Here is a 23,640-nt window from a genome sequence, read left to right on the forward strand (position 1 = left end):
GTTCGGAAGACTGATAGTACGAAAGCAATTATAAAAATTAGTAGCTATTATGATGAGGAAAATACAGTGTACTCTTGAACTCACAGCAGTCAGACTTAACATCGTTTAGGGACTCAAGAAAAGCTTCACTAAGGAACTGACATCTAAAGCAAAATCTGAAGAAGGGACTGATCAGATCAGATCAGAAGAAGAATCTGGTCAGATGAGAGAGTAAGTGAAGTGCAGGAAGAACCAGGAAAATGGTATAGGCAAAGGAAACTACCTACAAAGGCTTATAGGTAAGAGCAAGGCCAGACTGAGAAAAATTCTAGTTCTGGCAGCAGCAGATTTGTTTCTATCAGACTTTCCTGAAAATAAAAATCATAAACCAAAAAATACAAAAAACAACTATCTAAAGGTGCAGGAGAATGACCAAAAGAAACCAGTGGCCAAAACAGAAACCAGAGAAGATTGAGCCCTTAAAAAATCAGAACCACACTGGCCAAGATCCACATTTAATATGGCTTTTCCCCTCAGCGGCAATCCCTGTGTGTACAGTTCTGGGATAGCTAGATCTCAAGTCAAATACTGAAGTCTTACTAGCTAGAAGTAGTTAACATGGCATTCTGGACTACGAGAGCTGCTAGAAAATTAAGGGGGGAAATTCCCCAAAGGAGAGAGCCACAGAGGGTGGAGCCTGAAAATCAGCAGAAATGCCCTTAAATCTTTAGCAGGCCTCTGAAATATACATACACAGAGAAGAATACAAACAGCTCCAGTGAAAAGCAAAGCTGGAAGACTGAAAGAGCGGAATAGGTTTCTCAGCAGCTACCCACTGTCACGGAGACCAAGTTTAGAATTTGAGTCCCATCAAATTAGAGGGTCTGGGTAAACACCTTGAACTTTCCATTCTTTTTTAGGAGTAAAAACTTGGTCCCAGGACTAAGAGATTTACCCTGAGATTAAGGGCAAAACTAAAACAGATCCATTCTAACAAGGTCCAGGTAATCTGACAGTAACTTAACTCCCTGCTAAAATAAAACTCAACATTTTTCAGAGGCAGATGGCAGGATCCAGTCTTTATAATGTATCATTTGTATATCTGTACAATGTCCAAAAGAAAAAAATTAACTGTCTAGACTATGACAAAACAGGAAAATGTGACCCGCAGTCAAGAGAAAAAGAAACCAACTCCCTGATAGTGCAGACATCTACAATTAGTAGATGAGGACTTTGGAACTGTTATAAATATGTTTAAGGACATAAAGAAGAAGATGGTAATGGACATGGAGGAATCTCAACAGAGAAATGGAAACTATAAAAAAGGAACTATAAAAATACAGGGGCACCTGGGTGGCTCAGGTGGTTAAGCGCTGGACTCAATTTCAGCTCAGGTCATGATCTCACCATTCATGATCGAGCCCCACAACAGGCTCCGCACTGACAGCACTCCCTCTCTCTCTACCCCACCCCCACTTGCACTCACTCTCTCTCAAAATAAATAAATATACATTTTTTAAAAATACAAATATTTCTAAAACAGAAATTTATGGAACTAAAAAGTATAATATCTGAAACAAATAATTGACTGGATGGGTTTAGCAGTAGATTGGATATGATAAAGGTAGATAAAGGTAGAACATGAAGATAGATCTATAGAACTCATTGAATCTGAAGAACATAAGAGAAAAAAAAGACTGGAGGTAACAAATAGCCTGTGGGATAATATCAAGTTACCTCTTTTTGTGATAAGCGTCTGATCTTCCGTACGAAGAGGGTTGCTCTTTTCCCACTGTATGTATTTCTTCCACATATCCACCTGCTGGGCTTCTTGGGGAGTATTCTGAGGAGGCACTGAGGGAGCATTACGGTCCAAACCTTTCATTACTGTCTCATATTCCTAGACAACAAGCATTTATAATTCTGTGGTGAGCCTAGGAACAACTCAGATATACGGAATTGAATTGATCAGTTTAGAATACTTTGTTCAAAATGCCTATTTTTCCCAAATACCACTTTGTTAATATACTCTAAAAACTAAGAGCAGGGAGAAAGATAACAGAGGAATACTTACCCGTGAACAAGTTCCCAGGCCTGAGTGAACAGAACACCCCTGGGCCCTCTCTGCAGGTGATCTAGGAGGTCACTCTCCAGGACAGAGGAGTTGACAGATCAACATGACTGATGATCTGGTGGCATCATTACTGCCATCTTTGGAGACACTGTCTGTCTTTTAAAATTTCAATAGTTGGTATTACTAGGCTATCTTCCCTAACTTCTAACAGTGTCAATGAATGGAAAGGTATGCCCACAAGATAAAAATCTGTCCCTGAGACCTGTGAGACCACAAAGTAGTACAGTATTCAAATATGTATGAGCAGATAGGAGGGAAGCATAAGAACTGTTTCATCAACTGTAGATAGAACCTTGTCTGTATATCCCGCTCGTGTATTTTAATTTTTTTTAATGTTTATTTATTTTTGAGAGAGAGAGAGAGAGAGAGAGAGAGAGAGAGAGAATGGGGCAGGGGCAGAGAAAGACAGGGAGACACAGATCTGAAGCAGGCTCCAGGCTCTGAGCTGTCAGCACAGAGCCCAACACGGGGTTCAAACCCATGAATCGTGAGATCATGATGAGCTAAAGTCAAACACTTAACCACATGAGCCACCCAGGTGCCCCCTGTTTATGTATTTTAAAAAAATTTTTCGGGGCGCCTGGGTGGCTCAGTCGGGTGAGCGACCGACTTCGGCTCAGGTCATGATCTCATGGTTTGTGAGTTCGAGCCCCGCGTTGGGCTCTGTGCTGACAGCTCAGAGTCTGGAGCCTGCTTCTGGTTCTGTGTCTCCCTCTCTCTCTGTCCCTCCCCTGCTCATGCTCTGTCTCTGTCTCAGAAATAAATAATTAAAAAAAAAAAAAAATTTTCCAGGGACACCTGGGTGACTCAGTTTGTTGAGTGTCCAACTCTTGATTTGAGCTCAAGTCATGATGCCAGGGTCATGGGATCAAGCCCCATGTCAGGCTCTGTGCTCAGTGTGGAGCCTGCTTAAGATATTCTCTCTCTCTCTCTCTCTCTCTCTCTCTCTCTCTCTCTCTCTCCCTCTCCCTCTGTCTCTCTCTGAAAAAAAAAAAAAAAAGAAAGAAAGAAAAATTTTTTTCTAAACTTGATTTATTTTATTTTTGTCCTTTAATATGTATGTAAAGAGGTATTTCATTTCAAATATATCATCCATTCAGACAATGCAATTAACTGTCACTGGTTAAGATTGCTAATAATTGAAAATGTCAAGAGGAACATCAGACAGAGAAAGCTCTTGTGTAAACACCATACTCATCATTATAGTAAGTGCCCTGTCGGAACCCCATACCTTTGCTACACGCCTAGCATTCATGTAATCTCGACTCCGATCTTCAATCATTTTTTTAGCTAAATGAATATTGATACCCTAGGAAAAAAACAAAAGGAAATGTATATTATTTTAAAATTAAGTATATTTTAACATTAGCATAATACAGTTAATCTGTTTATTTACTAAATCACTTTAAATTCTTTATTTTAAAGGACTTTGTTAATAAAATAAAGATTCAATCACATTACATGCTTCAGAGATCAAGGAGGATCTGCTTATATCTGTTAGGAGCTGGCAGTAAGTCTCCATGTATCAGGAATTTCTAAAGATAAGGAATCATTTGGAAAGGGTCAATTATTTCATATAAGATTATACTAATAAAGAACTCTGTACAGATTCATCAGGGTGAATAGCCGTCGCTTCACTTTAAAAGTCCTTTTTTAACTAGGTCTGCATAACTTTAAAAACAAATGCCAAAGTAGCATGGAGATATAAACATTATCTTTCTAGCTTAGTAATTCTCAAAAAGTAGTCCAAGGAGTCCTGTTCCCTAAGACCCTTTCAGGGGTTTTCAGAGGCTACATGATGTTATTAATATCATAACACGTTGAATTTAGAAGCAGATATGAAAATCTTCCATTAACTTCTATTAAGTTAGGTAGAGATTCACAAAAATATAAAACAAGGCCACTCTCCTCACTAAATTTTTCTTGCTTTGGAAAAGACAGTTTGTTTTAATGCTATTTATGTTAAAATTTAAAATGTAAGGAATTTATTATTGTGAAATACAAATAAAATAATAAATATCTTGGAAATTTCTGTTTTAATCTCAATATGCTAAATACTAATAGATAAAAGCCACATTAAAATTAAAAGTTCTTTGTAATCTTCATCAATTCTTAAAATCCCAAGACCAAAAAATTTGACAATCACTGCTCATGCCTATGAGGGAACAGTTTCAATACCCTACACAGTTCTTCCCTATCACAATGGACATATCAGAAATTTTGTTTTAACAATAGAGCTTATTTGGCATGTATGTTTACATATATAAGCCGATTAGCTCAGCTGGTTAAAAAATATGCCAGTGATGGGCACCTGGGTGGCTCAGTTGGTTAAGCATCTGACATCGGCTCAGGTCGTATCTCACGGTTCAAGTCCAGTATCAGGTGAGTCCAGTATCAGGTGAGCTCAAGCCCCGCTTTGGGTGAGCAAGAGCCCCGCTCCTCTCTCTTTCTCCCTCTCTCTCTCTGCCCCTCGCTCACTTTTGCCTTCCCTCTCTCAAAAAAAAAAAAAAAAAAGCCACTGAGACAAAGATCTTGGACTGCAGCCTCCCTGCATGCCAACAATCACAGCACTATAACTACATGAAAGACAAGCAATGCAACTGATCATTACTCCTGGAAACAATTCTAATAAGGTCCCATTTAATAAGAGATGAATGGCAATGTGTATGCATGACCGTGTGGTTTAGCACTGAATACAAGTGGTTTTGTAAGAATTATAATTTCTCCCAGGGTATTCTCTAAAAAATAACTCAGTAGTATTAGGAGACTCTCAAAACCTTCCAAAAACATTAGGAATGGTTCTTTGATTACAATCAATATAAAAACAAATCTGTGTAGCACTAATATCCAGGCACCTTATACTAATGAGGCCAGAATCCACAAATCCACAATGCATAAAAATTAAAAACAAAAAAACTAAAAATGGCTTAGCTATAATAATAAACTACTCTGGCCTAATTTACCTCTTCATACTTGTTATAGTCTCTCCAGAGTTGTTCAATATTGATCATTGGATTAACACAACCTCGTTGATAAACTCTTCGGACAGCTGTTATTCTCTGATTTTCTGCATAAGATCCAACAGCTTCCCTAGCATTGGATTAAAAAAATGCTATCAATTATATTACAGCTAAAGCCATTATTCACATGGGAAAAAAAAAAACTATAAAAATACTTACACGCCTTTTAAGAAATTAATGTAATCCACCCAAATCTAAGAAATAAAATAAAATGTCAGTATCTTTCTTGATATTTTCAAATTTATTATGTGTATAGCATATATATGGAAAAAATTTAAGTCTACCTGATAAGACATAATTTCCATTCCAATTTTATCCAGTGCAAAGTCATATGCTTGAGCCATTTTTTCTCTGAAATAAATGTGACAGACATGTATTTAAATTATTTATTTTCTAAAAAGGTTTTATTATTATTTTAAGATTTTAGTTTTAAGTAATTTCTAATCCAATGTGAGGCTTGAACTCACAACCCAAGATCAAGAGTCATATGTTCTATTGACTGAACTAGCCAGGCACCCCAAAATACATGTTAATAAACATTCATTTATTATTAAAATATATCTACAAATAAAACATACGGGGCACCATATGTCAGGTCAGAGCCTGTTTTGGATCTTTTGTCTGCACCCCTCCCCCACTCTCTCTCAAAAATAAACATTAAATATATATATATATATATATTTTTTTTTTTTTTTAAGACACAATCGTAACTTCTGATCATAAGATGAAAACAGCATTTGAACTTTTTGTCTAAGCAAAAATGTAAAGACGTCTTTGCAAATATCTTTCTTTTGTGTTTAGTTTGTCAATGTCTTTAATGTATATGCTTTATTTTTTTAACTACTGCTTGTGAGCTTATCAAAACTAAAGCCCATATTTCACTTATTGTTATATTCTTTAAATTGCCTAATCTTATATGTAGCAGATTCCAATGTGGAAATATCTGATTCTCTGATTGAGGAGGTACACTGTGTCTGAAGATGTATTAGCTCTGAAGTAAAATATAGGAAGAAAGAACTTCCTCTTCAATATAAGATAATAAAAGATAATGAGGAACAGAAAATACAGAATTCTAGTTATAGAAATTCTAGTTTGACAACAAGCCTGCCAACAAAGTGACTGGGTGTTAACAAATGTACAGTGTTTCAACATAGAAGAAGGGCTTGGGTAATTTGATTCTCCAGAGTAAGACCGACACCAGTGGCTTTCTTTGAAGCACTTTTCCCAAGGTTTACTGACTTCTCAGAGAACCCTGACTTTTTGAACTCTTAAGTCTCCCCTAAGTTAAGAGAAGGTGTGAGTTTATGTGGGGTTGACTGTGTGCCTGGAGACGACTTATTCTTAAGATCTTGTTTTAACTTACTTGTAACTTGGCAGTTTACCCTTAGTTTCTCGAACGTATGAAAGATAACACTTCCATAAATCAATGTGCAAAACCTTCATAAGGCATCTCTGAAATAGCTATAAATACAAGAAAATATTATCAGAATCTATGGTTAGATAAATTTCACATGTATGTGGGTGAAATGGAACATTAAAAAAAGAAATTCAGCTATTTTCATTAATTTATTATCTTGTTACAGATAAATGGCAAATTTAACAAATCCCTCATATTTTCAGTTTAGATAATCAAAATCATTCTCATGATTTTGGTCAGTAGAGTATAATTATTTTCTTTTCCAAAATTTTTATTGTGAACATTTTCAACCATACAAAAAACTCAAATAAGTATAATGAACTCTTATATAATCAATACCTAGATTCAACAATTGTTACCATTTTACTAGATTTGCCTATATATGGTAAGTCCTGAGTTAAACTTTAGCATAAAATTCAAAGTATGTTTATGAGAACTCACCTTTTCAACCTTGTCATAATTTTTAGCTTTTATCTGAAAAGAAAGAGAAAAATGTAGAATTAACATTATTGTTTTTAGAGTATTAAAACACCATGCCTGAGATTTTTGACTAATCTTGCAAATTCATCCTTACACTTTCCTACTAATTCTGCCTTACAAAAATAACAAATAGAATTTTGAGTGCAACATGGGTAATTATGCACTGTAAATGTGCCTCATGTAAGCTGATTCTACACAGATAGCTTTCCATCAACTATTTATGTTTAAATTTTATAAATTTCAAAGTGTGTAAGTCACAAGGTGAATACAGAAATATATACAAGACATACAGAGCTTTATGTATCCAATGAAGACAAACTTAAAGCTTTATTTTCCTTGAATAGCTAATTACTAGAACAATCTGAGTACAGTTGCAAAAAGATTTGCTAACTTCGACTACAATTAAATTTCAGTCATCCAGTCAACCTCCTATATCCTAGGCACTATGGTAGGAACTGTGGCTACCACAGTGAACAAAACAAGCATAGTCTGCCTGTGTCCTCATAGAACTCACAGTGTAATGGAAAAGCATGTCAAGATGAGGAAAATATAGGGTGCTCTGGGTGCATTTAGAAGAAGCCTAAAACTCAGACTTGAGTAGTTGCAGAAAATTTCCTGGAAAAAGTGAAGATGTTAAGGATGAGGTGTTAGGCTGGTAAAGGGAGGGAGGACTTATTCCAGGCAAGAGGAATAACATGTGCAAAGACCAAGGTTAAATATGATTAGATTTCCCTTTCTCTGAATATTTTCATTAGATGGTAGGTGGGATCAGTTGCTCAACTGTGATGTATCGACAAATCTTTTTCACCCAGATAGGTGGATAATTTGATTGGTTAGAGAAATCCTGTGGTCCTTTTCTCTCAGCAGTATGTATAAATTTTCTATTTTCTGCCTTATGGTGATGCCGATGAGAACTTTGATGACAAGCTCTTTTTCTTTTGCTGATAACTTGGCTTTCTCTCTGGAACTTGTAAGATTTCTCCTTGATCTTCAGAGTCCATAAATTTTGAGAGGATATGCCTAAGTCTTTCCACTTTGAGGCAGTTTAGTCAAGGCTCTGAAGTCAGAACTCTCGGATTTACACTGACTATCCACTTAACCTCTTTTTTCCTTATCTGAAAAACAGTGATAATAATAGCTATTTTCTAAGGCTGTTGTAAGGACTCAGAGTTAATAAATGTGAATCCGTTAGAACACTGCCTGGCAAAGTGAGCACATAGTAGGTGCCATTTATTATTCTATTAGCACAAATTCTGCGTGGAATTTAGCCTGTCCTTTGAAAAATAAAGGTATTTTTCAGCTCAAGAATTAAAAAAAAATTATTGCCTCTCTTCCGTCTGTTCCTTTTCCTTTTAGAACTCTTATTATACATATTACATCTCCTTGTTCTATCCTCAAAATCTGTCATTTTTACCCTGTCTTTTGCATTTTTGGTCTAGGCTTAAAATTATTTCTTCCACTAGATTTTCCAGGCCAATTATTTAGGTCTCCATGTTACCATTCTCCTCCATTTGACTTATTACTGTAGTTAAAAAATAATGGGTTTTGGCTCATTTTTTAAAAATCCTGCACTTTCAGTGTCACTGTATTCATATCATTTTGTGGAAGTTGTTGTCTCCTCTATTCTGTTGGGGGCTGTCCCCAAGAGTTTAGTTAGCATCCTTTCTTGTTGCTGGATCCTTAGACGTGTAGTTGTTTTTTCTGTCAGTTCAATGAAGCTCAGTGTTGGCAGACTGAGTGTAGCAGGTGACCCTTTCTCTATTGTGACAGCTATGTAGCAGGGGTAGACAGCAAACAGGCTGTTCATGGTCTTTGGACAAAGAACCAGAAAGAAATCTTTGTTCAAGAGTAGGGAGGATTCAGCCTGCTGGTTCTACTCCTTTTTGGTTTCTTGGAAGCCACGCTGATGTCAACTTTCCTCTGGGGGTAGAAAGGCAGTTGAGGGGTTCCACGTATTTTTATGGATTACTTTCTTACTCTTTGCCTTAAGCTCTCCACTAGCCCTCTTCTTTGAAGCTGCCATAAAACCTGAGATTTCCTTGCGTCCACCTGCTTGGCTCGGTAGAGGTAAATGAGTTGAAAGTGGAAGTGAATTCACCAGCTTCCCAAATGCAGATGACAGACTATATAAAGTTCTCACAACTGGCCAGGAAAACCAATACTCACAGAGAAAATTGGCAAAGGATACGAATAGGAGATCCCCAGAAGAGAAAATGCAAATGGTTAAAAATAATATGGCAACACATACAAACTCCCAAGATGGGAAAAACAAAATAACAGATACCACTTTGTACCAATTAGTATGGTGAAAGTTTAAGAATATTATTATCACTACTGAAGTGGTAGGAGGAAAAGAGAGTTCATACACTGCTCAAGGAAATATGAATTGTTATGGCCCTTATGGAAAGCCATTGGCAAAAGCTATTCAAATAAAAAATATGTATCTTTTGACCTAGCAATTCTACTCTTAGATCTATACTACTAAAGCACCAGGATATAAAGGTGTTAAACAAGGTTATTTACTGCTAAATTTGCAGCAGGAAAATTAGTTAACAAAGTAAATATCCAAAACAAATTACCTGTTATAGCTTTAATTCATTTTATATATACCAGTATATTAGTATATATATTTTATATATTTTATATAATATATATATAGTAATATATATGTATATATATTATATATATTTATATTTTATATAATATATAATATATTGGTATATATATTTTATATATTTTATATATATATATTTTATATATATTTATATTTTATATATATATGCACTATATATATATATAAAATATATATACCAATATACTGGTATATATAAAATGAATTAAAGCTATAACAGGTAATTTGGGAGAATTTCCATAAGACTTTATTGAATGAAAAAAGATTAAAATGTGTATAATATCCATTTTTATAAAACAATGATCAAAAATAAATCTTATTTGTACATATATATGTTTGCATATGATTTTATGAGCATGGAGAAAATATGGAATACAAAGTTGGTGATATAGTTATGGTGGGCAGAGTTGTATGGATAGGAGGAAGAACAGAGACAAAAAAAAAAAGGGAGACTGTACTGTGGAGACAGTACGTATACGATTTCATTTATCTATTTTTGTATAAGAAATAGAAACCAAAGAATCTGGCTTTTGTCTACATAAATTGGTCCTATGTCTTGGATTCATTATTTATTACTTCAACTGGCATGATGTTCAATACACATATGTAGAAAAACTATAGAATTCTCTGGTCTTAAATACCTGGCCACTGTCATTCATTAATTCAATCAGTAAACATTCGACAGCCCCTCTCTAAAGCCTACACTTATGGCATTAACATAGCAGCCATAATCTCATTACTTCTTAAACATCATTCAAAATTTTAAAGTATCAACCTGCTTTGGTAAAACAGTGTGATAACAAAAGAATTTAATCACCTTGTATGAAATGCTGAATTTCTTCCAGCATCAGTATCTCCATTTATAAAACAGGGATGGTAAGAACATGTACTATAAAGTTTCCAAGGATTGAAAACAAAATAAAGCATCTAGACTTTCCAGATGCATAAATCATACAAATTTACAAAATCATGAACTAAAAGAGCAAACACTTTTCATTACATATTCTCTAAACAGATCTATATAAACCAAGTAACCAAATCGAGGACTATTATTATAATTGGCCCCATTTGAGAGAAAAACAAAGGTTATGCTGCAAGTCATATTCAAATTCTATTTTGGTGAAAAATTCCATATTGGTGAAAAACCAGCACAAGAATATGTCAACACCCTGCCTTTGGTATTCCTACTAGGCCATTTTTCTTCTTCAAAACATTATTATCCAAGGTATTGTTTACTAATATTTACATGAATACATCTAGAAGTTAAATATTCTTAATATTTAGCATAGTTATGTAGGCTTGTACAAAATCTACCTGATAACAAAAGCTTGGTTTAAATTTTTTAAATAATAAAAAGTTCTAGATACTGCCTTGAACTTTGACATCAGAGATTCTTGATCTATTGTTAACCAATGGAAAATGCCTCCATTTAATAAGCCCATTACATGCATACACATAATTTTACAAAGCTCACTAGAATTTGGCTCATATCTAATCTATTAAAAGTATCTTATGGGAGCACCTGGCTGGCTCAGTTAGTAGCACATGCATCTCGGGGTTGTCAGTTCAAGCCCCACATTGGGGTTAGTGTTTACTTAAAAATAAATAATAAAAGTTATGCAATTTTGAAATGAAACTAACAGGCTCTTAAAGAATTATCTTTTGTCTTCAGCTCCCAAACTTTAATGTGCAAATGATCACCTTAGATGATGATCTATCAAATGTGGATGTCTGGGGACACCTGGGTGTCATGATCTTGTGGTTTGAGGGTTCGAGCGCTGCATTGGGCTCTGTGCTGACACCTCAGAGCCTGGAGCCTGCTTTGGATTCTGTGTCTCCCTCCCTCTTGGCCCCTCCTGCACTCGCGCTCTCTCTCTCCCAAAACTAAACATTAAAAAAAAAAAATTTTTTTTAAAGAAATGTGGATTTCTGTTTTATAACAGGAATCCCAAGTTATACTAATGCAAAGATTTCTTAAAGTGGTTGGAAATATGCTAAAATATGAATAATTTATGTGTGTGTGACAGAATGACATTTTTATCACAATTTCTGATGTGGTTACATTATATATATATATATATATATACACATATATATACATATATACATATATATACATATATATACGTATATATATATATACATATATATATACACGTATATATATATACATATACATATACATATACATATATATACATATATATACGTATATATATATATACATATATATATAAAGTTTATATATTTTGAGAAAAAACACCAGTGGGGGAGGAGGAGAGAGAAGGAGAGAATCCCCAGCAGTCTCTGCACTGTCTGTGCAGAGTCCTCAGCACAGAGCCCGACAGGGGTCTCTCAAACCATGATGAGATCACGAACTGAGACAAAATCAAGAGTTGGATGTTTAACAACTGAGACACCCAGGTGCCCCTAATGTGGTTGTGTTATTTTTATAATTTAAAAAATCATGGGGCGCCTGGGTGGCGCAGTCGGTTAAGCGTCCGACTTCAGCCAGGTCACGATCTCGCGGTCCGTGAGTTCGAGCCTCGCGTCAGGCTCTGGGCTGATGGCTCGGAGCCTGGAGCCTGTTTCCGATTCTGTGTCTCCCTCTCTCTGTGCCCCTCCCCCGTTCATGCTCTGTCTCTCTCTGTCCCAAAAATAAATAAAAAATGTTGAAAAAAAAAAAAAAATTTAAAAAATCACTATAAGAAAAAATTAAGGATAATTTTTAATACTTATCCTTCTGATATATCTACTGTTTATCATAAGAATTTGTCATTCAGTTACAATTTTACCAAGACAAGAAAAGTTGCTGTGGAGGGAAAAGAATAAAAATTTTATAAGTGTCAGGGTGCCTGGGCGGCTCAGTTAGTTAAGTGGCCAACTCTTGATTTCAGCTCAGGTCATGATCTCATGGTTTGTAAGGCTCTGACAGCACATAGCCTGCTTGGGAATCTCTCTGCCCATCTCCTGCTGTGCGCTATCTCTCTCTCTCTAAAAAAAAAAAAAAAAAAAAAAGATGTTGCATAAGTGTCAACTTCCTACTAATTATTTTTATTTAATGAAGGGGGGAGATAAATGAAATATTTTAATTAAACTTTAATTGAATTCAAATGAATGGTTTTGGGGGCAGAATAAAACAAGTGTAGAATATTGAGTAAACATAGGTCTGTGCCTAACACTTTTGAACATTTATTTCCAGTCCTTTCTTAATGTCCACAATTATTTTTCCAGCATTAATGAACACTGTCTTTTGGAACTAAAACTATCCTCTGAGTAATTATTAGAAGTAATGATCACTTGCAACAGATTATGCATTTTGGCCTATTTCCTCAAATTTAATTTTTTTTCTTATAATATACCTTGGGAAAACAAATCCCATATAACATCAGAATTTAAAAAATATATTTGCAAATTTGTCAGTTATAATAATCATTAATAAATAACTGTATAATTAATTTTAAATGGCTCAAAAACATATTTGACAAATAAACCCAAATGACATGGTACCTCCATAAACAAGCAAAACAATATGAAAGAAAAAGTAAATCTCTATTTTCTTTGTTTAGGTTATTTATTTATTTATTTTTATGAGAGACAGAGAGATGGGGTGGGGGTGGGGGGAAGCATATGAGTGGGGGAGGGGCAGACAGAGAGGGAGACACAGAATCCAAAGCAGGCTCCAGGCTCTGAGCTGTCAGTACAGAGCCCAACACAGGGCTTGAACTCATGAACCATGAGATCATGACCTGAGCCAAAGTCAGAAGCTTAACTGACTGAGCCACCCAGACATCCCTACTTTGTTTAGGTTTTTATATAGCAACTAATTAAGAAAAGTCAGTGCTTATGGTGTTTTTTAAGATTTTATTTTTTTTGCAATCCCTACACCCAATGTGGGGCTCAAACTTACAACCCCCAGATCAAGAGTCACATGCTTTACTGGCTGGATCAGCCAGGTATCCAAGTGCTTGTGCTTTAAGACACTACTGGATTACATAGCAGAAGCAGGGCTAGGGCCTCATCTCAAGTGAATTTACACAGCAGTGCTTATAATAAATGTGATAAATAAATGAATTAATTGTAAACCTATATTCCTAATTTGTATCTTTTCCAAAGTAAAGCACATGCACTTTTGTGGAATTTAAACTGAGTTTGAGCTACAAAAGTTGCCTCATTCTGCTTGTCTTAATTATCCAAAAGGTTTGGCCCCAATCCTAAAACCTACAAGCAAATGGAATCCTAATTATAAATGCCATCTTCCATTCTTTTACTCTTTCCCTACTCTTTTCTGGTGCTCTCCAATCTCATATCCTAAAAAACAGGTGTTGGAAGATTATATAAGATACATAGTTTTTAAGTTGCTGGAGTAGCTGAAGTCCTTTGCAGCACCTAGTTCCTATATCAGCAAAGGACTGTGTATAAATAAATTCATTTTTTTAAACAAATAATTGTGTGTCTATGTGGTAGGCTCTATTCTAGCACTGGAGATACAGTGGTGGATTAAACTAAGTTTTAAAAGTCATGGACTTCTATTTCAGTGAGGGAGTCAGGTAAATAAAGAAACTAGGAAGTTTAAAAATTTTTTGCTCATCTGTACTTCCTACTTTTCCTACAATAGATTATATTATTTCTACAATGTGTAATTTTTCTACTAAATATAGTTACAAATGATGTCTATATATGCATATACAGAGTTAGATAAACCTGTTCTTGTCCCATAAATTTTCAATTCTCTGAGCACTTAAAATGTGTCACAGAAATAATATATTGTTAAATATGAGTAGAAAGTATAGACCACTGTTACAGTCTCGTTATGAATACAATTAAAATGTACTTAGCAAAAATAAGATTACCTTCAGTTCTAGATTAAGTTTGTATTCATTTTGATTCTTCATACTAACCAAATTAGGTATTAATTGATCTCCCACTTTTCTGAACCAACTAAAAAGTATCTTCAGTGTGTGCACAGGATTTACCAAATGGATACAAGAACATGAAACTTAATTCTATTAACAAGCTTATAATCTACTTGAATACATAAAAGTAATTATTGGAAAGAACATAAGACTAAATTTAAATTATTTTGTATACATTCCATGTCCTATAAAATTCAGAGGAAAACGAGTTCTACGCAAATGGGGTTACCAAAGAAAGTTTCACTTAGCAGGTGGAATCCAGGCCATTAATGAGAAAAAAAGGTTTGTGTAAATCAATGACATGAGTTTCTGGAATTTTCTGTGGAACAGTGAAGACATCCACACATAAAAATATAAGTATTAGGAAAGTAGATTGCCTAATTGTGGTAGAGGTCCACTACAAAGGGCCTGAGCCAATCAGAGTTTAAATCTGATGCACAAAAAAATTGTCACCCAATAATGAAAGTACGGAAACGATGGCTTATCCACATTAGGGTGGGAGGTGGAGGTGAGTAAGACTGAGATGGCTTTAGTGCTATGGGATGAGGCAAGCAGGCACTAGCTGAGAGAATAATAGCTAAGAGGCTGTTGCTGGATCCTTAAGTAGGGTAATAATGGCCTGATCTTGGGGGAGAGGAAACAGGTAAAGAAAACCAGTAATACAGAGGGAAGGACAATGGAGGTTTTTTTTGTTTGTTTGTTTGTTTTAATGAGAATAAAAATAAAAAATGTTATGGTACTTGCTGTAAAGTTTACTTTTTTTTAGACCTAATATGAGATGGCCATACAATTTCTGCAGGCAGAAACTGGTTAAAGTTAGGAGATAAGGTATTTGTTTTCAAATTAGACTGGAATTAAATAATATTTTTATCAGTCATTTGTTTTAAATGAACTTACATACATACCCAGAGTATATAATGCCTAAGACATTACGAATATTGTCTAAAGCAGAGAATATACACAATTTTGGAAAAAACACGTATTACCAGGCAGAAAAAAAGAACAGAACTAAAGAGTACATAAGATGAAAGAAAAAGTACAAAATCCCATTTAAGAGGTCAAAAACATTATAAGAAAGAGAACTGGTGGATGGTAGGATATGCCACAGGTCAAAAGGAATGTGGGTTTAAAAAAGATCACTAGATCTGGTAATAATAAAGTTATTGCTTACCTTTTACAAATTTAAATTTCAAAGTGAAAACAATTCAATTTCTTAGAAGTTGAAATCAGTGACAAAATACTAATACTAGCAGCATTTATTAAATACTTAATGTATGTTAAACGCTACTCTAAGAAGAGTTTATATGTATTAACTCATTTAATCCTAGAACACCACTCAAGTAAATAAAGTACTATTATGATTTATTACTTAAAGATGAGAAAACCAAGGCATAGGAAGTTTTAGTAACTTGCCCATGATTGCACAACTGAGCTCTTAGCCACTACACTATTCTGCTCTTCAGCAAGACATATGTATGCGGATGTTCCCCAAAAGAGTGCTTCTAATACAGAAACTTGGACACTTAAATGACCAAAGGCAGAATAAATTATGCTTTGTCTAAACAAGAGCATAGGGTATATACATATGTACATAAAACTTTAAAAGCAGTGACATATATTTATAATACTAAATAGAAATAGGTATACAATATACTATTTTTAAAAGTAGAACTTAAAAAATATATACACATTTGCTATGTTTACCCATCTACCTCTCCTCCTTATTGTTCCCCCACCACCCATCCAGAGTACAAGAGATATAAACTAAGGAGAAATGCACACAAAACTGTTGGTCAAAACCGTTATCACTGGGAGAATTGAGATCTGTCTCAGTTACTATTTCCGTAACACATTTTCTATTAGCACAAGTTTACCCCAGCAGAGATTGGGTTTTTGTTAAGCGAAAAAGAAAATCATAACTTATTTGGGGCAGTAAACTCCTCTTCTGAGTAATAATTGATATTTTTCCCTGGCTATAAACAATCTCCATTTTAGATTCATTTTTAAATGCTTTGAAATTGTCAGTCAGGCCTACAAAGCTAAAAAAGTTAAATAATTTATAGGTAAATCAGGCAAAATTGATTTCAATCAAAATTGTCAAAGGTAAAAAGTCTGACCTATTTTGGTTTTGCCCTAATTTACAGGGCATCTGTCAGCAACCATCAATTCCCATCTATAGAGGCAGTCTGTTTTACTATCTCAATTCTTTGCTCCCAGTAAAAACATTTTGTCAACACTATGCCAAACACTATTTTTCAAAAATAACTAACCTTCAGATTTTGAGTAAATCTTCAGATTTTGAGTAAAATAGAGCAGGATATTTTACCTTTTGAGGAAAATACTTTGGTCTGAAGTATCAAAAGTCACTAATCATTAATGCCTCAATTGGTCTGGCTACTCTAGTGCCACTACGCTTCCTCCCATCACTTCCCCAAAATTGTGTGGCATAGAAATTGTTTCTAAACAGTACATTAAAACCAAGAACGAGAAATATGTATAATCGTTTGAGATGTTTAAGCTAGTAGAGGAACGTCAGAACACCAAGTTTATAAGCTACTGATCTCAAAAACAGTATCAATTCCATAATGCGCAGCATGAGTTGTGCTCAAGCAGATGTACTGACTTGACTCATTTCCCCCAAATGTCTTAACAGTTTCTTTCCAATCTATTTATACTGTTTTCTACCCTGTTACCTTAATTTTCAGCTTTTATGAACTGTCCTCTTAATGAAATGGAAATCCTCCAGGCAAACTTAAAATACTACTCAATAATACAATTTCTCTAAGATTATGTACCTTAGAACATATCTCAGTCTGCTCTCATTTGCTGAGTTAATCTTCCATTAGTATAGTCATACAACCTTTTTCTTTCTTTTTTTTTTTTTTAATGTGTGGAGGGGAATTGTTTTTTAAGTAATTTCTATGCCCAATGAGGGGCTCAAATTCACGACCCCGAGATCAAGAGTTGTATGCTCTTCGGACTTAGTCGCTCCTGGAGGGGAAAATTTTTGAAGTGGAAAACCATTTACATAAAACTCTTTACAATCCTTTCTTTTCTTACTGCACTTCTCACTACATTTGCAATTTCACAAATTGAGAATTGCTATTTTTAAAAATTAACAATTGAATTATCACTGGACAAGAGCCAAATTTTAGTCACTCCTCTACTGTGGATCATTCTAGTTTCACTAATCAATTTCCTTCCCATTTTGATAGATTCCTATCAGAATACCATTTCACTTGCCAATTTTCAATGGCATCATAAATTTTTCTATGCATGTCCTTGTCACTAATGCTACATATGATTTTACATTGCTAAATCACATATAACATTTATACTAGATATGTACATATCATGGATAAAGCTTCATCCAGATTTTCTCAAGATCACTTCTGGAAAAACAAGATTAAGCTTCCATAATGAAGTGATACAAATTTAGTGGATTATATTTCTCTACTTTTTGAACAACTTGCCTCCTCTTCCAGGATCTCCTTATCAACACAGATCCATGAATGTGGAAAAAAAAACATCCATTTCCTCATTCTACAACACTTATACAGTGCATTCCTCAGACTAAAATATCACATTTTAAAAAATCATTGCTTCTATTCAAATACTCTTAATTTTAGATCAGAAGTTATAATTAAATTTTGGAATTCTGCCCTTCATACCCTTATCATTTTATCCAAAAAAATAAAATCAACATTTGTATTATGACTCAATTCCAGCTTTTTCAATCCTACATGCATAGTTTGTTATCAAAATGACCTAATTCCACACTGCATTTAAAAATGTTCACCAAATAATCTCCTAATCTTTTCCACCAAAACTGTACACTTTATTTTTTTATCTCTACTCTTGGACAAACTATACAGTGGTCATTTTTACTAAATTCTGAAACAATTTAAAAGGGCATTACCTGGCTCATTTGAAAGATCATGCCAGCAATGTTTGATAATGAAATATCAATTCTGAAAAGTTGATCTAAAAAAAATTATTATAAATGTATAAAGGTATTTAAGTAAAATCATATTTATATTCATTTCTTATAAAGCCAAAAACTGGAAACAATATAATGTACAATATAGGGCTGGTTAAATAGCATATTATCTAGAATGGACTATTTTGGCATATTTAAAAGCAATTTTGTATAAGTAACACAAAAATATGCTACCATGTGAAAAACATAAGTTACAAAAAGTTTCTTAAGATTTTACAGACAGCTACATCTAGAGAAGCTAACAGTGGTGAAAGGTAGTGGGAATAACGATTTTCCTCTTTATATTTTTCTGCAATAAACACATATTACCCTTTTTAAAAAGAAAAATACACATTTTTTTTTAACTTTACAGAGTGAGAATGAGGGGTAGTGGAGGGGCAGAGGGAGAGGGAGAGAAAGAGAATCTTAAGCATGCTCCACACTCAGCACAGAGCCCAACATGAGGCTCCATCCCATGGCCCTAGGATCACGACCTGAGCCAAAATCAAGAGTATGACGCGCAACCAACTGAGTCATCCAGGCACCTCCCAAAATACAAGCTTTATTTTCCCTTTTAAATAATGACAAATTCATTTTTCCTCTCATCTATCTTCTAACTTCCATTCATTTGATGCCACTTCATTATGCTCCCCTTTTAAAATTGAACAATTCCAAAATGTTTATTCACCCACATATTTAGCTTCAGTGACAACTGTACATAACGCCTACCATAATAACTCTTATCTTTTCAGTATTCCTTCTAGATATTATTCCATTGGCTCATCTGAAAACAAATGCATCAACATCATTTGTGTGAGTGCCCACAAGGGAACTGACCATCAGTTTAATTCATAGCAATACTAGAACACTAGAATACTGCCTAACACATAACATTCAATAAACAGTTGCTAAATGAGTGTAGATATACCTAACATTGATTGCATATTCAAAGTTAACTTGTGGAATTATTATACTAACTTAAGTATCCATGGAAATGTAAAAATATAAAATTTTTATTTATTAAAACTTTAGCTGGAAAATCCCACCTCAATAAATGGTTTAGGAAGAATATTATCTTGCCAGTCAATTTAGAAAAACAATTTTATAAAATTAGATTAAGGACTGAATAAAATGCTAATGTGGATTTTGAAAGTAGATTTTCACATGGTTTAGACAATTCCATGTGAACACCAAAATTATTTTCTCATTAATTCACTTAAACATTTCCCATGTAACACGGCTTCAAATAATCACCTGAAAGATGAGAAATTGGGACTCTGAAAATAAGTTTAAATAAGCAGACATAGCTAACAAGTGATAAAAACAAAGAAAATCTTCAGGTAAAAAATACTAAATTCCACAAAGAATCAAGAAATAAGATTGAGACCTACATCTTCTTCCTCTGTGATAGATATGTTCCAAATTTCAAATTATTGCTCCATTTTTATGAGTTAAGTCCTGCTTTAAAATGTTGTGTTTATAATCTCCAGAATGTTTATAAAATAATCTAACAGGTACTTAAATTTTAAAAGTTTTTCCCTTATTTCCTAAGTATATTTCTCTAAGCAGGCCTATAAAGCCTTCACAAAAGCATGCCCTTTATTCTCTGCAATTTGATTTCTATAGTTTGAAATGTTTGGCTTATATTTCACATTTTATCTCCTCACAAATATATTTGTGAGGACACTTCCCAAAGTGATAACACCAAAAGTAAAGAATTAAGTTCAAAGTCTATATGGAACACTGCCATTAAAATTTCAGTAGACAAGAACAAAATAAGATTGTACTCGCATTCCTGCTATAAAAAAAGAGGCCCTCACTGTGCCGTCACTTAAATGTAAAGAAAGGTGAAGGGGAAAAATGCTGAGTAGCAAGCTCTGGATAAAAATAGTATTTTAGCTTATATATTAAGTCTGGAGGAAGGCTCCTGTAATCCAATAAACAGATGGCCATTCTTTCTAGTGGATTCTAATATACAGGTCAAGGCAGCACTCAGATTATCAAAATTGGTGACATATAAAAAGTAGTAAGAAAATAAGTCTCCTACTGCCCCGTTTCTCTAAGCTGAGCTGACAGCCCTTTTTTTTTTTTTTTTTTTTTTAAATTTTTTTTTTCAACATTTATTTATTTTTGGGACAGAGAGAGACAGAGCATGAACGGGGGAGGGGCAGAGAGAGAGGGAGACACAGAATCGGAAACAGGCTCCAGGCTCTGAGCCATCAGCTCAGAGCCTGACGCGGGGCTCGAACTCACGGACTGCGAGATCGTGACCTGGCTGAAGTCGGACGCCCAACCGACTGCGCCACCCAGGCGCCCCTGACAGCCCTTTTCTAACCACTACCTAAACCTGAGGGAGGACAGAGGGGAGGGATAAGACCATTGACATTTTCCTCCCCACATCGCCCTCATCAAGCAATATGCACCCAAACAAGTCATAAAATAATGTAAGGATGGACTTCCAAATTGCTACATTTGAGATACATTGTTGGATAGGAGGACATGCATGTTGGAAACCCAGATTTTATGAAGTGTTTAATTACTTCACCACTGGGAACACTAGTTGAAAAATGTTTAATGTTAAAAAATAAATAAAGACAAAAATAAGGCGTGCCTAGGTGGTTCAGTCAGTTAAGCATCTTGATTCTTGATTTCAGCTCAGGTCATGATCTCAACTGTTGGTGAGCTTGAGCCCCCAGTGCCATGTCCTCTGCGCGGATGGTGCAGAGTCTGCATGGGATCCTCCCTCCTTTTCTCTCTGCTCCCTCTCCCACTTGTTCCGTCCCTCAAAATAAAGAAACTTAAAAAAATAACAAAGAATTAAAAAGTAAAAAATGTTTAATGCTAAATAATACATATATCTGTATATCAAAATTTCACTTCAAAGGGAACTCTGCAGGGGTGCTTGGCTGGCTCAGTCAGCTGAGCATCCAACTCTTGATTTCAGCTCAGGTCTTGATACCAGGGTTGTGGGATTGGGCCCCAAGTCAGGCTTTCCACTGAGAGTAACACCTGCTTTAGATTCACTCTCTCTCCTGCTGCCCCTTTCCCTCACTCACATGCACTCTCTCTAAAACAAAAAACAAAGAGATCTTTATAATCCTTGAAAGAGCCTTCATGATTTTGATGCCTTTTTAATTAATAGCTCAAGAAAATTTGTACTGTGAATTGAGAATGTTCTTCACAAGTATTTTATAGTCAGATCAATTTAAGCGTAAAAATTACGTACCTAGCAAAAGTATACCGTTATAAAATCTACTTAAAACTATTATCATTACATACAGGTATTTAAGTCTTCTCATGTCTTTCTAATGTTGAGTTGCAAGAATATGTTAAGTTCAAGACATGAGAAAAATGATTTGCAAACCTAAGATTTAAATGGGAAATTATAGGTTTGATCAACTAAATGAAAATCTAAGCACAAAACATGTATTTGAAAAAAGTATTGACAAGCCAAGAACACAAACAAGGAAAAAGATTGGTTTTTCATCTCAGAACATATTTATCATTCCTTCCAATCGGACACTGGGAAGAGCATAAGCAATAAAGACAACATACAATTTAAAGGTTTTGTCAAAATTACTTCAACTTTAAGGGGTGCCTGGGCGGCTCAGGAGGACGGATAAGCATCCAACTTTTGATTATGGCTCAGGTTATATCACAGTGGAGCGTACTCAAGATTCTCCCTTCCCCTCTCCTTCTGCCCCTCACCTGCTCACGGGCACACGAGCACATGCTTGTTCTCTCAAAAAAAATTTTTACTTTTAAATAGCAAATTGTGAAGTTTCCCTTAACTCCCCTAATATATGGTGTTTCTGCAAATAAGAAAAACAAACAAAACGGGATAAGGATATCAGGTCTCAGAAAAAGAAATCCAGAGTCTTTAAACATGCAAACATGCTCAATCTCATTCATAAGAGAAATGCAAATCAAAACCACTAGGAGATTATTTACCTATAAATACTGGCAAAAGTTTTAAAGTTTTAAACATTGCATAAGAGAATGTTGAGGAAGTGGGGTTTTTCAAGGATTGTCAATGGGATTTTAAATTGTTATCACCTCTGTTGAAGGCAATTTGTCTACAGAAAAATTTTAAAAATCCCACATATTCTATGATCGAACAATTCTTCATCTAGGAACTTAATCTAGAACATAGTCACACAAATGAAAATGACATGTAGAAAGATATAAAGTGCAGTAATGTTTGTAATAAAACAAGTCTGGGAAGAACTCAGTAGGGGTTGTGTTAAAATATAAAGTACTTGTAAAAAAAATAATGACCTTTAAAATTTACTTTAAACAAAAAAGAAAGAAAAAGCAAAATGCAAAACAGAACGTAAGAGGCCATTAGTCATGTAAAAGGAGAAGAAAAAACAGGTTGAACATTTGTCACTGGGGAGGGGAACTGGGTGGCTCAAGGAAAGGTAGATGAAAAATTTCACTAGGTCCTTTTGATATCTTGGATTTTTGAACCGTATTTTAAAAAAGATTATGCATTTTAAAACTCTAAACAAACCCTCCAAATACTCTAAAAATGTACAAAAGACATGGGATATGTATTATGCACAGAGAAATAAGATGTAGAATATTAAACTATTTAACTAACAATATATTCTAAGGCAAAGGATTACTTTTGCAAATCCTAAACACCTAAGGGAATTTAGGCATTTTTAAAAGAAATCTATCTTAACACAAATACATAAAACAAAGTACAGAAGTACTACTCTAAAAGTTTAACTCAGATAATTTTCAAACCTAGAAATGGGTGTTAACTAATGAAATAAAACACTAGTGTAACTCAAGATTTAAAGTGTTTTATAAGGTATTTACAACATTTAACAATATTACTGAAATGATTATACATGGGTAAAAATATGACTGGAAGTTAACACTTAGGAAACTGTTGAATACCATAAACTTCATAAAATTCAAGCACTATGCAATCAAATAAGATCTACCAAATTTATTTTATAAACAAACTAAAATTCATAATTGCTTTCTCCTTAAGAAATCAAACTATACATATATCATTAATTATAATTCTAATGAAGGCCCATTCACTTATGAGAACTTTCATTAGAACAGA

General features: G+C 34.5%; 1 protein-coding gene across 1 annotated transcript in view; it reads right to left on the reverse strand.

The window, feature by feature from the left end:
* Nucleotides 1-23,640, reverse strand: part of CSTF3 (cleavage stimulation factor subunit 3) — a 73,802-nt gene that overhangs the window by 15,051 nt on the left and 35,111 nt on the right. Inside the window, exons 4-10 of the mRNA XM_058688582.1 lie at nt 6,992-7,024; nt 6,497-6,594; nt 5,418-5,484; nt 5,293-5,327; nt 5,077-5,203; nt 3,345-3,422; nt 1,717-1,879 (exon numbers count right to left, since the gene is read on the reverse strand). Of these exons, the coding sequence (XP_058544565.1) occupies nt 1,717-1,879; nt 3,345-3,422; nt 5,077-5,203; nt 5,293-5,327; nt 5,418-5,484; nt 6,497-6,594; nt 6,992-7,024 (601 nt within the window). The remainder of the gene's footprint in view (nt 1-1,716; nt 1,880-3,344; nt 3,423-5,076; nt 5,204-5,292; nt 5,328-5,417; nt 5,485-6,496; nt 6,595-6,991; nt 7,025-23,640) is intronic.

Source organism: Neofelis nebulosa, chromosome 10 (genome assembly GCF_028018385.1).
Source record: "Neofelis nebulosa isolate mNeoNeb1 chromosome 10, mNeoNeb1.pri, whole genome shotgun sequence".
Lineage (NCBI taxonomy): Eukaryota > Metazoa > Chordata > Mammalia > Carnivora > Felidae > Neofelis > Neofelis nebulosa.